This window comes from Theropithecus gelada, chromosome 6 (genome assembly GCF_003255815.1).
Source record: "Theropithecus gelada isolate Dixy chromosome 6, Tgel_1.0, whole genome shotgun sequence".
Classification (NCBI taxonomy): Eukaryota; Metazoa; Chordata; class Mammalia; order Primates; family Cercopithecidae; genus Theropithecus; species Theropithecus gelada.
The window spans coordinates 140,454,696-140,468,767 of NC_037673.1; the positions used below are offsets into that span (position 1 = coordinate 140,454,696).

Below are 14,072 nucleotides of genomic sequence, written 5' to 3' on the forward strand. Positions count from 1 at the left end.
GAGGTTTGCTCTATATAGTATTTTGAAGGAAGGCCCAGTGCTACTTTTTGGTAAGTATGCCTCATTGTACAATCTGTATAATAAGAGCCGCTATATTGTTTTGAAAACTTTCCATACTACTTTATGAAAGGCTAAATACTTGCTATATACATACATTTTTTTCTTTTTTCTTTCCACAAACGAAGGGAAACAACTTGTGTGAGTAACTACATCAGATCTGCTTTATATAACAGCATGGCAAATGTGGCCTTGATTTCCCGTAACTCTTCACGATATACAGCATCTCTATAGAGTAATATTTTAACTTGTACAATTTCCCTTTAACCAAAGTTTAAAATTCTTCCATTTATGTGAAAGAAATCTAGTGTATACTTTACATCAGAAAGTCTCCCTTTTTCTGTAGGTAGTAAGTACTGCAAGCATAATTGCATGATTTTAACTTTAGAGACAACTGACAACTTTGGAGCATATCTGAGTTTAGCAATGCCTATTAAGGTTAAAAATATAAATGTGCAAAATACCAAATGTACAATGCTAAATTCTATCCCAAATCATATCATTAGATACATTTTAAAAAACTCTCTTTGATTAGGTGGCCACTATCCAAGGATAGTATCTTAAGATTTCTAGAACTTTACATTATCTGCATAACTACATCTGGAAAAAGAATGTCTATTTCCATAAGCCTAGTTACACAGCTCTTGAAAATACCCATTGATAAGCAAAGTATTATAGCAATGCCATAAAATATATGTTTACTCCATATGTAAAGTCAGCTACATGATCTTGGCATGTATACATGCATGAGTAACACACTAGTATAAGCCAACTTGCCACTCCACTGACAAGTACAGTATTTGGAGACAAGGCATGTGTCAGTCTGTCACTCCCACAGTGAGTTTCAGTTACTCGGTGACAATCACTGGATGTGTTTTTAGTTATGGTGAGTGTCTCTAGTGTTTAAAGATACCCGTATGCTTTTAGCATAAAATGGGCCTAAAGCAAAGCAGGTAATCTACCTGGTACTTAACTGAAGAAACAAATCTATTCCAATGATAGACCAAAAAAAAAAAAAAAAAAAAAAAAAAAAAAAAAGCCACATAGTACTTTTCCACACACAGTACAGCAGTCTTTAATGTATATAGAAATATGCCTACATAACAGAGTTTGATAAGAGAAGTTTTGGCTATATATGACTCTGCATGTAATCCAACTCTGGAACAAAATTTGCATCAATTCCAACTCCAATGCATAGCTGTTTTGACAGAGCAAGTTAAGCATAAAATAGCTTTGCACCTTATTATTTTGGAGCAAAATAAAAAATTACCACCAACAAAAAAAATCTCTACAATAACTTAAACTAAAAATGTTGTTGGGGATAGAGTAAACAACAAAAAATAAAATAATTTGATCCATATGTGGGTATTTGGCTGAAGATTAACAGTCTTAAGTCTAACCAACGGCGAGATAATTTTAATTTCCAAAGCACTTCTACCGTTTATTAGCAATATTTGGATATTAATGGAAGACATTTGCCTTAACAAAAACTATATTGAAAAAGACAAATGAATTGAAAAAGACAAAAGTACTATCCAAGATTTACAACAAAAAATTTAGTTAAGTTGGAAAGCCTATCAAATTGCTTTTCTAAAGCAATTTGGTAAGTTTGAAAATCTAGCCCAAAACAAATTAATGACAAGTGAGTTTCTCCAGATGATTAAGAATGAAGAAAAACATACTTATGTGAATCAATAAATATGTTATTTCTCTCACCCTCTTTTTATGCTTTGAAAACTTGCTCTAAACAAGAACCACTGATACATCAGTTTGGCATTTCTTTTTATTTAGTCTGCAAATCTCTTAAAAAAAAAAAAAAAAGCAGTATTTTCCTCCTTGTACCCTATCTTTCTCATAACTACAACTGAGCTTTGTCCAGAATCAGAGGCAGTTTTTCTAGAAAAAGCCAATGATCAATATGCAAGATACAGTATTTTCCTACAGACTCACTCGGGCAAGAGAACATGACAATATAAATCAAATACATTTAATACAATAAAATAATATAACTCAAACTGCTTCTCATTTAATCCCCTTTTTGTCTGATTCTATATTAGCTGATTTCTATCCTTAAAGCTTAAATTAGGGGTCAAAATCAGAGACTAGTTAAAAAAGAGAACAGTAGTTTAGTAAAAGTAAACTCAGTAACACAGTTAAAATTAATTGGGAAAGTTTTAATTAATAAGCATTCAAATGTACTTTACATTGATAACTGCAATACTGAATTTTGTAAAACTTTAAATATTTCCCTTAAAAAAGGTTAGTGATTTTTTTTTCTTTTCGGGAAATGTGGAGATCCAACGATTATAGCATTAATGCAACCATTCCAGGTCCCTCAGGTTGAGTTAACATTAATATCTAAGTAAGTGTTCCCATTTCATGTCTACAATAAGGTAGATTGTGAACTTCCTGTATCTCTGAATTTTAGCAAAAATTCCACAAGATAATTTACAGTAATGTCAAATTTTTGGAGTGCAAACTCATACTCTACATTTGGATCACTTTCCTCCTTTGAGTGTACCTGACTTGAGAATACAAGGCAATTTTTCTTTCCTAAATCCTTGGAAAAATATTTTTGCAGTAAGTCTTGTGCCTTTTTTTTTTTTTTTTTTGAGATGGAGTCTCGCTCTGTCGCCCAGGCTGGATGGAGTGCAGTGGTGTGATCTCGGCTCACTGCAAGCTCTGCCTCCGAAGTTCACAATATTCTCCTGCCTCAGCCTCCCGAGTAGCTGGGACTACAGGCGCCTGCCACCATACCCGGCTAATTTTTTGTATTTTTAGTAGAGACGGGTTTTCACCGTGTTAACCAGAATGGTCTCGATCTCCTGCTCTCGCAATCCGCCCACCTTGGCCTCCCAAAGTGCTGGGATTACAGGCATGAGCCACTGCGACTGGCCGTCTTGTGTCTTCTTTACTGTGACTGGGTTGTTTTTAAGAAAGGTTATCAGCTTTGTGTTTGGTTTCCCACAGTTGATAAAAATCTATCAAAAACATTATAATTTGCAAGGAAAAAGGTTTTTCAAAGGCTGCAGGAACCAGAAAGAATTAGCATTTCTTATTTGTATAAACACAAACATTTAAAGCTAGTCACACTGCAGGTAAATCCAATACAGTATTCAAAAGTTCTATAAAAATGAACAAGAGATACACATTTACTTTCATTGCTCCAACAGTCAAATGTAAATCTGCATGAGAGTTGCGCTGCAGCAGTTCACCGGTCCAATTTAAGAGTTCAAGGTCCTTTTTGTACATCTGGCCCACTGATGTTCACATCCCAGATAAATTTTCAAAAGACAGAAATCAGGGCAAAGACTCCATATAACAAAGCGCAAGGATATGCTACTAAAAGTTGCTGTCCTTCCATGGCTAATGCAGAAATAAATATTTTGGAAGCAGAAAAACTACACCATCCAATAATCCCAGCAGTGAGAATGATTCCTACCATTCCTCTGTAACCAACAAGGAAAAAGGGGGGAGGAGAAAAAAAAGCAGATGACATTAGTTATGTAAGAATACTACAATAACCTATTCTAAAGCATTTTAAATTTACATTTTAAAACTGCAAGTAGACGTATGCAGAAATAATCAGGATTTGTTTTTTCAAATGCTAAAATGTACCTCACAGTAAATTCAATCATGGCAAATCATTTCATGTGATAAACAGCTTTTGTTAAACTGTTTTACTTTTTAAAAATATAAGGTCTCTCACTCTTGGCACTACTAACATTTGGGCTGGATGTATCTTTGTTGCGGGGGCTGTCCTGTGCACTGTCAGAATGTTCAGCAGCATCTCTGGCCTCTACACCTAAGATACAAGCAGCACCCTTGACCCCCATCAGACATTGTCAAATGTCCCCTTGGAGGCAAAATTGTTCCTAGTTGAAAAAAGGGTTTTAGCAGAAAATAACTTCTGTAAAATTCAAATATGAATACACAAATTCTTAATGAATAAGAGTGATTTCTACACTGAAAATACGAAATATTTCTATTGAAAGCAGAAATAGTATAAAGCATCACTTTGCCAAATTTCTTGTATCAGACAAATAATTGACATATTTGTCTCTTCTCCCAAATCTCCACTTTAGCTTTCAAAGTGTAACAAAGCCTGACCACTGGTAATGTCTAACACTAGTCACAAGGAGGATTTTATATTGAGACCATCTGTACACTGGCCACAAGGAGGAACCTTACTGGCGGTAATGTATACCTTTCCTTTTTTTTTTTTTTTTTTTTTTTGAGACAGAGTTTCGCTCTTGTTGCCCAGGCTGAAGTATGCAACAGGGCAATCTCAGCTCACTGCAATCTCCACTTCCCGGGTTCAAGTGATTCTCCTGCCTCAGCCTCCAGAGTAGCTGGGATTGCAGGCATGCGCTACCATGCCCAGCTAACTTTGTATTTTTAGTAGAGATGGGGTTTCTCCACGTTGGTTAGGCTGGTCTCAAACTCCTGACCTCAGGTGATTTGCCTGCCTTGGCCTCCCAAAGTGCTGGGATTATAGGTGTAAGCAACCATGCCCAGCCATACCTTTTCTTTTAACCTAACATAAAATATCATTTAAAAATTACACATACTTAAAGCTGCTTACAAGTACATCTATCTGAGAAACACAGTAGGCTGATAAGTCTCTTGTCATAAAAAGATTACGTTTCATTTCCAGTTAAAAAGCTGCCCAATAGAGTATGTATTTATTACTCATACATTTGGCATATGTCCAATGGTTTCAATAAATTAGGTGGATCTAGAAAACACCAAAGAGGGTAAGCATAATTTGAACAATAATGACTTGACCTTTCTCATGTAATATTTAACAATCACCCTGTTCAATTTGTTACCACTATGACAATGGTAAGTAAACACAAAACTAGTGAAATTCTTGATCATGGGTAAAACAGAGATGGTATAAAGGTTTTAAAATTTATTCTCATTACCATTGTTCTTCATCCAAAACCATTTGGCACCATCTCTACTACAAGAGGCACTATCTGATATGTTTGCTGAATCAGTGATTTATCTCAAACTGAAGATGAGGTGAATCCTACTACATAGAATTGGTCAATCAACCCCCAAAATAAAGAACAGTACTTACTGCAAAGAAAATATCACTGCAAAGCTGGAAAGCAGGATCATAGGCAGAAGACAATATCCAAGGACACTTGCCACACAACCAAATGAAACACCTGTCATACTCATTAAGTTTAATAAACAAAACATTCCTAGACATCCGATTGCACTGATCCCGTATACATAGCCAAACTGGATTTTGCCAGCCTACGGGTAAAGAAGAAGATTACAGGTTAAAGGGCAAAAAATAAGTTATTTCTGGCCTTATTTCCCCTGAATCAGTATAGGTAGGAAATATTTCATGAACATCAAAATCTACTAATCTATTCTTTATGTAGAGAAGTAAAAGATTGAGCAGACTGGCTTGTTACATTCTTTGTAACTTTAAAGTACACAGATATTTGGTTCTCCATTTTCCAGTTAGCGTGCAGGCTTGGCACAGAAGTGAACAAATAAAGAGACAGAAGCATAGCAGAATCACTCAAAATAGTAAGGTTTCTAAAAAGAACTCTGAATGATTTTAGGCAAATAAACTAGAGACAAGAGGGAAGCCATTCAGAATATTTAAATAACAGTTATATCAGTTGAAAGTACCTAATTCCACCAAAAATGCCCCCAAGCAATTAAATCTCATTGGTGGAGTTGTCATAAACTTTCTAAGAAGAAATCTTATGATTCACTTTATATGGGTATTAGAGGAGCAAGGGGAAAGGAAGCCAGGATAAACAGGAAGCCAGGGTTCTGTGAGGAGGAGAGAAGAAATGGCAAGAAGAATATAATGGAAGATATATATTTTTTAATTTTTCCAAATTATTGGCTGATTTACACAGTCCTTTGATTAAGAAAAGACAACAATAAGCAGTTTAAGCACTGCAAAGATTAGCTAAATTGGAATTATCCTACTGTTAGTCGAGTTTGTGAACAACAAACTTTGTATTCAGGTCACACTATCACTAAAACCAGTTTACAAAAAAGCCTTCAAAAAGCTATTGATTTATCCAACTTTTGTCATATAAAACTAAATTAAGAGAATGCCTCTACAGTTTATGTTAAGTAAACAAATTGTTGGGACATTTATTAGATTATTTGTAAATACTTGACTAAAAGTGCAGAAGTTTGAAAAAGCTGAGTTCATTGATGAATTCATTCATGTAGTAATAAAAAACCTCACATTTGTACAGTGTTTTTCACTTTTCAATGTGTTCTCACATAACCTGTCTTGTTTCATCTTCAAAATAATCTTGCTAGGTAAGCAGGACAGGATTATTTTCTATGAGAGGAAACTGAAGGATTAAATGATGTGGCCAAGGGCAGATCAGGAGCACTCTGTTCAAGCCCAGCTCTTATGACTAAAAATCCCATCTTCTATACATTACAGTAGTTATCTATTATTCAGAGACATAAGATAAAATAAATATTAACAATCATCTTTACAACTTTTCTGTTTTCAATATGCCTTAGCAGTCTTGGGAAGGTGATAAATTGGGAAAATAATATATGGAAAAGTAATCATCAGTATGACTATAACAAAACATTAACCAAGGTTTAGTGATTTTTTAAAAAATATTAAAAAAAAAAAGTAATAGCGTAAAAACTGTAAGTAACCTCTGAAAAGGCAGAATTCTAATGAGGGACTGAAGCTATACCTGTTGTTTACTATTTTATTTTCCCCTAATAATTGAATCATTTCTTAGAACAAGAAATGATTTTTAAAACATGCTACACTTACTATAGATGGAGAACTAACGAATAGGTATAAATACAAGCAACTCAGTACTATTCCAAACACATCAAAGACTTGAGGTGTAAAGCAGAGTTTCAAAATGGCTTTTGGTAGAACATTCAAAATTTAAAGGTTGTTCTTTAATTGCACCCTGAAGGTTGAAATGCAAATCTTACCAGTAGCAATGTGGCTCCAAAAGCAAGGCAAAAAACCATTGGTCCTGCCAAATCAGTTTCATTCATGATGCTGCCATCTGCTACTTTTAATGGATGTAATACTGTTAGTGTTTTTTGCCAGATGTGGTCAAAATTGATACCTAACTCTAAGGAGAAAGAAAATTTAAAAGTTAATTAGGATTTGTGATGTATTTTTAATTAACTGATCAAAATCTATGTTGAAATGGGAGACAAAATGACATAGATAGCATCAAAAAAGGATCTAGCAATATTGGATGACATTATTATTATTATCATTATTGTGGTAGGTTCTCTCTCTGTCACCCAGGCTGGAGTGCAGTGGCATGATTATAGCTCACTACAGCCTCAAACTCCTGAACTCAAGTGATGTTCCTGCCTAGCCTCTTGAGTAGCTGGGACCACAGGTATATGCCACAACATAGAGCTATTTCTTTTCTTTCCTTTTTTTTTCTTTTTTTTTTTTTTGGAGAGATGGGATCTTGCTGTGTTGCTCAGCCTGGTCTCCTGGTCTCAAGAGATCCTCCCAGCCTCGGCCTCACAAAGCACTGGGATTACAGGTGTTGAGCCACTGTGCCTGGCCTGAATGGTATTATTTTAGTGAGTTCTCTATGCTAGTCTACAATGTGGTGCTCATCCCACAAATATGTCATTTCTGGATTGTTGTTGGAAAAGGGTACGGATCTGATGAAAAAGACAGTTATTACATCCCTTAGGCATGACTGCATAGCAAAGAATATACAAAAACGGTTAACAGTAAGAGGTTCTTTATCTGGGGCTTCAGGAATACCTGGGGGCCCATTTAACTGTATACAAAACTACATCTCTATGCATATGTGTGCATTTTTTCTGAGGAGAGTGTTCATACCTTTCATTAGATTTTCAAAGAGTATCTAGTTCAAAAAAAATGTTCGGAACTACCTCTTCCTAGGTTTTGGAATACAGTTTGAAAATCACCATTTTTTTAGTGATGTCACTAGTTCTGCCAGTTTATTTCCACATAGAATAATGGATACCATGCTTTTTCTTCTCACTTTTTCCACTAGTAGAATTTGGCCAATAACCTGAAGTAAAAGTCGATGCTGACAGAGTAATATACTTTATTATCACTATTAAAAGATCTATTAAAAATCCGGTCTCTTCTGGCCCAATGTGGTTTCACATATACTCTGTTTAAAATGAGTTGTTTAGCAGAAGACTTTTTTCTACAAGATTTTTTTTTAAAGGAAAATACAATTTCTCCAAATTAAGATTAATTTTCACTAACCAGCTGAATACTATTGAGTACTATCAAGTGTTGCAACCAATCTTACCTTCTAATAAAGGTGGCTCATCCTCAAAGCTGTTTCCATAGAAGGGCTGAGGTGAAGCTGGAGTATATGCCTGAGTTGGCTGGTAAATCTGCCCAGTGTATGGCTGTTGTGGCTGCATCATGTCTGGAGGGACAAATCGGCCTTGCTGCGAATAGTCATAGCCAGCATACTGTCTATAAATGAAAGAAAGTCAAATTTTTCAGAAGTATTTCAACTCTGTACAGTTAATATCCCTTAAATTCCTAAATTTTCATTTGACAGCTAAAGAACCTTAGTTGTGCAATTACTAAGATACAAACTTTGCCAATTTTTATAAATCATGGTTGAAATGATTACTAATATCAAGCTGATTATCTACAATAAAAACTCATAATTTTTATAGAAAATCTTCTTAATGAAACCAATATTCACCTACGTAGCACTAAGCATTTTACCAACTGTTAAAGGTTAGGAGGTCAACAAATGAAAATGTAAAAATTGTGTCTATTTTTCTCCCTTAGTGGATATATACAATATGAAGATACACTATGAAATAAAATCTATGGCTAAGACTGAATGAAACCTTAGGATATCAAACTTTGTAATACATGTTATATAATTTTTCACTGTAATTTGGATAGCCATTGAATCATCGTTCTTCTTTCCTCTTCATAGTATGTTACCTTTGGCAAGTGGACAAATCTCTTTAAGAAAACCATCAATTTAAAAACAGAGTGGACAAATCAAGTTTTGCTTTGTGAGCACTTGTTGAATATAACAAAACATTTTTAGTACACTTTGCATTTGAATAATATTTTTTCAAAGTACTATTTCTCAAAGTAGTTATAAACTTATTGTCTCATTTGATATGTGCTATAGCAAACCCTGTATCTAGAGGGAAAGCTTTATACAGCTATTTTAGTGACAATGGCAAGAGGGAAGAGAAGGATACTGAAGCCACATCTTTAAACATCTGTTCCATCATGTTTTGAAAAAAACCCAGCTTACTGATGGGACTAATCTAATGATACACTAAGAAACACAGATGTAAAATAATTATTTTAAAAGATATTCTTAAAAATGAGAGCTGAGAAGCCTTAGAAAACCTTTAGTCTAATTCCCATTTAAATTCTTATAGCCATAATGTCAGTTGTTTTCCTTGGGGTGAGGCTCTCTTTACTTGTTTTTGGGAACATATCTGCCGAATGCTCAAGTCTGAATAACCATAGTTTATCTGTAGTTCTTTCAAATAAAAATGGTCTTCATGAAATAACAGCCAGTTCAGCTTGCACAGGTGCTTTTCGTAGAGATAGTAATTGTACTTTAGTATGTAGTAAATACTAAATTTCGTCACAAAGAATATTAAAGAAATAGGCTGGGTGTGGTGGCTCAAGCCTGTAATCCCAGCACTTTGGGAGGCCGAGACGGGTGGATCACGAGGTCAGGAGATTGAGACCATCCTGGCTAACACGGTGAAACCCCGTCTCTACTTAAAAAAATACAACAACAAAAAAAAACTAGCCAGGCGAGGTGGTGGGCGCCTGTAGTCCCAGCTACTTGGGAGGCTGAGGCAGGAGAATGGCGTAAACCCGGGAGGCGGAGATTGCAGTGAGCTGAGATCCCGCCACTGCACTCCAGCGTGGGCGACAGAGCAAGACTCCATCTCAAAAAAAAAGAAAAAAAAAAAAGAAATATGTGTACTAAAGGGTCAGGATTTAATAAAACGATAATTCTTACTGCTTCCTCAACAGAATCCTTAAATGAAATTGACTACCTGCCAACTCTCTAACAAGTCTATAGAGTGATGAAGAATACGATGACTACTAGAACAACTTGATGCCACTATCTTGATTCATATTTGGGTACCAGCAGTTTTACCAATCAATACTTTTGCAACAGCACTGCAAATGTTAACATACCTAAAAAGGTATATGATATCTTAGTATTGTTATGAAAATAACTTTGACCTTAAAGAATCTCAGAAGAGTCTCAAGGACCCTCTGTAGTCTACAGCCTAAATTTTGAGAGCTACTGATACAGACCCATAAATTTCATGTAAGGAAGAAAAATGCTGCAAGCAATTGTTTCAAAGGTGGCACCATCATTCCATCTTCAAGAGGAAAGGTGAGAATGACAACATCATAGAATTTTACTATTTCCTTTTCTGTCAGGACCTATTCAGGAAAATTTCTGACTTGCTCCTGCTGGTTTTAAACTAAAACATGGTATGTGAGACATGATCTTTATAGGCTAAAACGACATACTTTCATGGCAGGAGAAGCAGCAAATACTAAATCAATGCTCTCATAAGTACTCTGAATCAATAACAAAGACAAACCCTCTTAACATATTGGGTTGGTTACCTAAGTTCATGGAAATCCTCAGATATTCCATAAAGATACTATCAGGCAAGTCAAAGAAGAAAAAAAATAGCCTTTCATACTTTAAAAAATGTGACTTGGTATTATGATATATTTCATAAGCATATCTGGAATACAATGTGGAATCTATCCAATTTTCCATTCATATAACTCAACAGATTATGATCAAAGGGCCTTTTACACTTTTTTTTATTGTTTTTTTTTTTTGGTGAATGGATATATGAATGGTACTTGTGAAACACCTATAGAAGAAACCACAAAATGTTAAAGCTGACTTCATTATGGCAAATGCAGAACTGTGTACTAATAACAAGTCAAGGTAAAAATGTAAAGGCAATGCAAGTAATATGCTATTTGCACCTAGATTTTCACCAATGGCGAGTGTAGTTATTAGCGGATCTCTGTTACCAAATTAGCAAATCCAAGAAAACATTATTTGGTTAACTGAGATGGACGTTTAAAATGTCATTAGATTGCAGATCTACTTGAAGGTACACAGAGAAGAGTCCAGCTTTTAAAAAATAAATCTCAGAAACTCAAATTTATTACTGTTAATACATTAGGGTTCTTGTTTTCCCAGGCATCATCTATAAACCCAAGTTTACAGCAATAATGGTTATATAACCACCCGGAATAAAACCTCTTCACTAGTACTGAAGCAATGCTTACTGGTACATGATTTGGTTGGAATGAAACTGTGAGAACAGTTAGCAACAAGTTGTTTAGAATATCTAAATTGCTGTGTAGAGATCTGAAATGACTGTTAAATGGAATGAGACTATAAGTCACACCTTTTAAGTGATGCAAATGTGGACAGGACAAAAAAGCAGAGATAGATAAATCTCGTAGGCTGCAATCTAAATGGAATAGTTCTGTTGAGTTCTAATCATAAAAATCATTCGGTTAAAAACAGGCCTGCATACAGAGACAGGTTCTCCAAAGCCCTGTTGCTGCTTTAGGCAAGGGTTTATTAGATGGACTCTGTCTCCCATACACAAAGCAATCACCATAAATACATATTTTGGTAAATAAATGAATGGAAATATCTCAATACAAATTTTCCAATTCTGCCCATTAATTTATCAAAAGAGATAAATCTTCATTGGTATGTAATTAAGTAACAGAAAAGGGAAATGAATCACAGAGGGTATTCTGACATGCTCACTCCCATTGTTCATATGTGTTAAGTTTTAGAGGAGAAAATAAAGCCTTAGAATATACCAAATTAAGCAGACTCGAAGAGACTATAGGTTTCATAAAGGATAGCTTAACCAAGACAGACTGTATTATAGAGCCATACCGAATTTGAATTTTGTTTTGTTTCTTAAATTCTTGAGCACTCTAATCCAAACACATTCTTGTATTGCATGTTTCTCACAAACTGACAGATACATAACCTTCCCCTGCCCTCAACGTGGAACAGTCTTTATGAGGTTTTAAATTCGGGATCCATGGATGATTATCATATAACACATGAATTGTCTGAAGTTATATATGCACATTTATTTGGGTGTTTGAGTGAATGCATGTATTTATGGGAAAGAGGCCCAGTTGTAATAAGATTCTCAAAGTGATCTAGAATCATCTTAAGTTTAAACAATCCTAGTATAGGAAGCTCCTTTATTTGACAGGAAGTTGATAAGATTATCTCTAGGGTCCCGAGAAACTAAGGAGATGATATCCTAGGTGAGATTGCTAGAAAGCCTTCAGTTCATGTATTTTTGTCACAAACACCAGGCACTATAAAAAGATCACTTTTTTTTTTTTAATGTTCAGAGGCTAATGGCTTTGAGTCAACCTCCTCAGTATGCAACTTATAGCATGTGTGGTACTGACCATAAGGGTTTCAGAAAGAGGAGTAACGAGGAGTAATAAAAATGATTATCAACTGCTGTATGAAAATCACCTGATGATTCATAATAGGGAGTTTATATCATTAAATAATGTCACTAAGTACTTTCAATTAGCACTGATAAAAGTCTCAAGTTGGACTGATATAACTATTACCAAAATATTTTAATTTTTCACTGTCCCATGAACTAACAGCCTATCTTCTAGGTACCTGAAGCTCCCATCATCATCTAAATACAGAAATACTGTTACTAGAAAACAGTTCTTCCAACAAGTTACTTTTCCCTTCATGGTACACCTGAAGATTTTGCAGAAGATACTCAACTCTAAATAGAGCAAGCAACTGGTTTCAAACCCAAGCCAGTGTCACATCTCTCTAGACGAAGAAGATTATGCATGAAAGATCATACTCCTAATAAAGAACATGTTCACACATTGTTTTAGGCAGAACCAAGTATTCTAAATATGTGTTTTCACTGCAATGTAGACTAAATTAATTGCCAAAGATGAAAAGTTACTTGCTATAGGGTCCTCCACTTCCTCCATAATCATAGGACTGCTGTGACTGATCATCGATGCTGTAACTTGTCTGGTAGAAATCCGTGTTTAAGTTTTCAAAGCCTGACATTGCAAATAATCTGTAATAAAAGAGAAACGGCAAATACTGCTTATGCCCAAGGTTCTATTGAATTCGCTCCTGGCAGTCTGCTTAAGCAAATACAGAACACAACAAATATTTTTTCAGTAATTCGGGGCGGGGGCGGGGGAGGAACGCAGCATTTGAAGGGCGGTGGCGGAGAGAGAGTAAGAAAATGCCTATTCTTTAAGTTGCGGCCCAGTAAGACAACTCCACCTTAAGGAGCTGATATGCCTTCCATCAGGGGCGAGGTCGTGGGAGTTGTGGTTCCATAAGGGGTCCAAAATATCAATAACAACAAAGATGATTTTTCACCTTAGGACAGGGCTTTACAGCTGACAACGCGACTGCTTCCTTGCAAAATAAGGCCCGCAGCCTGCCGGGAAAGTGCAGAATCTTGGAAGGTCGCGCCTGAGGTGCAGGGGCCCGCGTCAGGGCAAGGACTTGAACGGGAGCGAGGGTCTGAGCGAAAAGCACCAGGGCGCGGCGCCGAAAGACCGCAACAAGCCCATTTGCACAGGTGTGGAGAGAAGCTGAATAGTGTGCCACGGGCCTGGGTCACTCACCAAACTCTCAGGCTGCGCTGGCGGCGAAGGCAGTAGCTTCAGTAGTCCCAAACAACCCCCAAACTCTGTTTCAGACCCTGAAACAGCCCCGTTGCTACGTGTCACAGGGCCAAAAAACTGCTTCCGGAGCACCTCCGCTCGCGCAGGCGTGTTAGCAAGTTTTGCGCTCTCCTCTTTGGTTGGGCACCGGTGGGCGGGAGGAGGAGACACGAATATAGAGCATGCGTAGTATCTACCCTACCTGCGGCGGGCCAATGCGAAAGAGGAAAGTACTTCCGGCAGCCTGGTTAGCGTGAAACCAGGAAAGCGC

At 36.2% G+C, this 14,072-nt stretch overlaps 1 protein-coding gene across 5 annotated transcripts; it reads right to left on the reverse strand.

The window, feature by feature from the left end:
• Positions 1-1,115: 1,115 nt before the first annotated feature.
• Positions 1,116-13,962, reverse strand: YIPF5 (Yip1 domain family member 5). 5 transcript variants are annotated; one of them, XM_025387683.1, is made up of 6 exons: positions 13,763-13,962; positions 13,082-13,197; positions 8,349-8,521; positions 7,018-7,163; positions 5,144-5,325; positions 1,116-3,506 (listed from the first exon to the last, which is right to left on the reverse strand). In XM_025387683.1, the coding sequence occupies exons 3-6, from the start codon at positions 8,467-8,469 to the stop codon at positions 3,344-3,346; spliced, it is 612 nt and encodes a 203-aa protein (XP_025243468.1). In that variant the 5' UTR covers positions 8,470-8,521; positions 13,082-13,197; positions 13,763-13,962; the 3' UTR covers positions 1,116-3,343. The 5 variants fall into 5 exon arrangements, with proteins under 5 accessions (XP_025243468.1, XP_025243466.1, XP_025243467.1 ...); XM_025387681.1 differs by having other exon boundaries at positions 13,078-13,197; XM_025387682.1 differs by having other exon boundaries at positions 13,078-13,197; positions 13,512-13,962.
• Between the last annotated feature and the right edge of the window lie 110 nt (positions 13,963-14,072).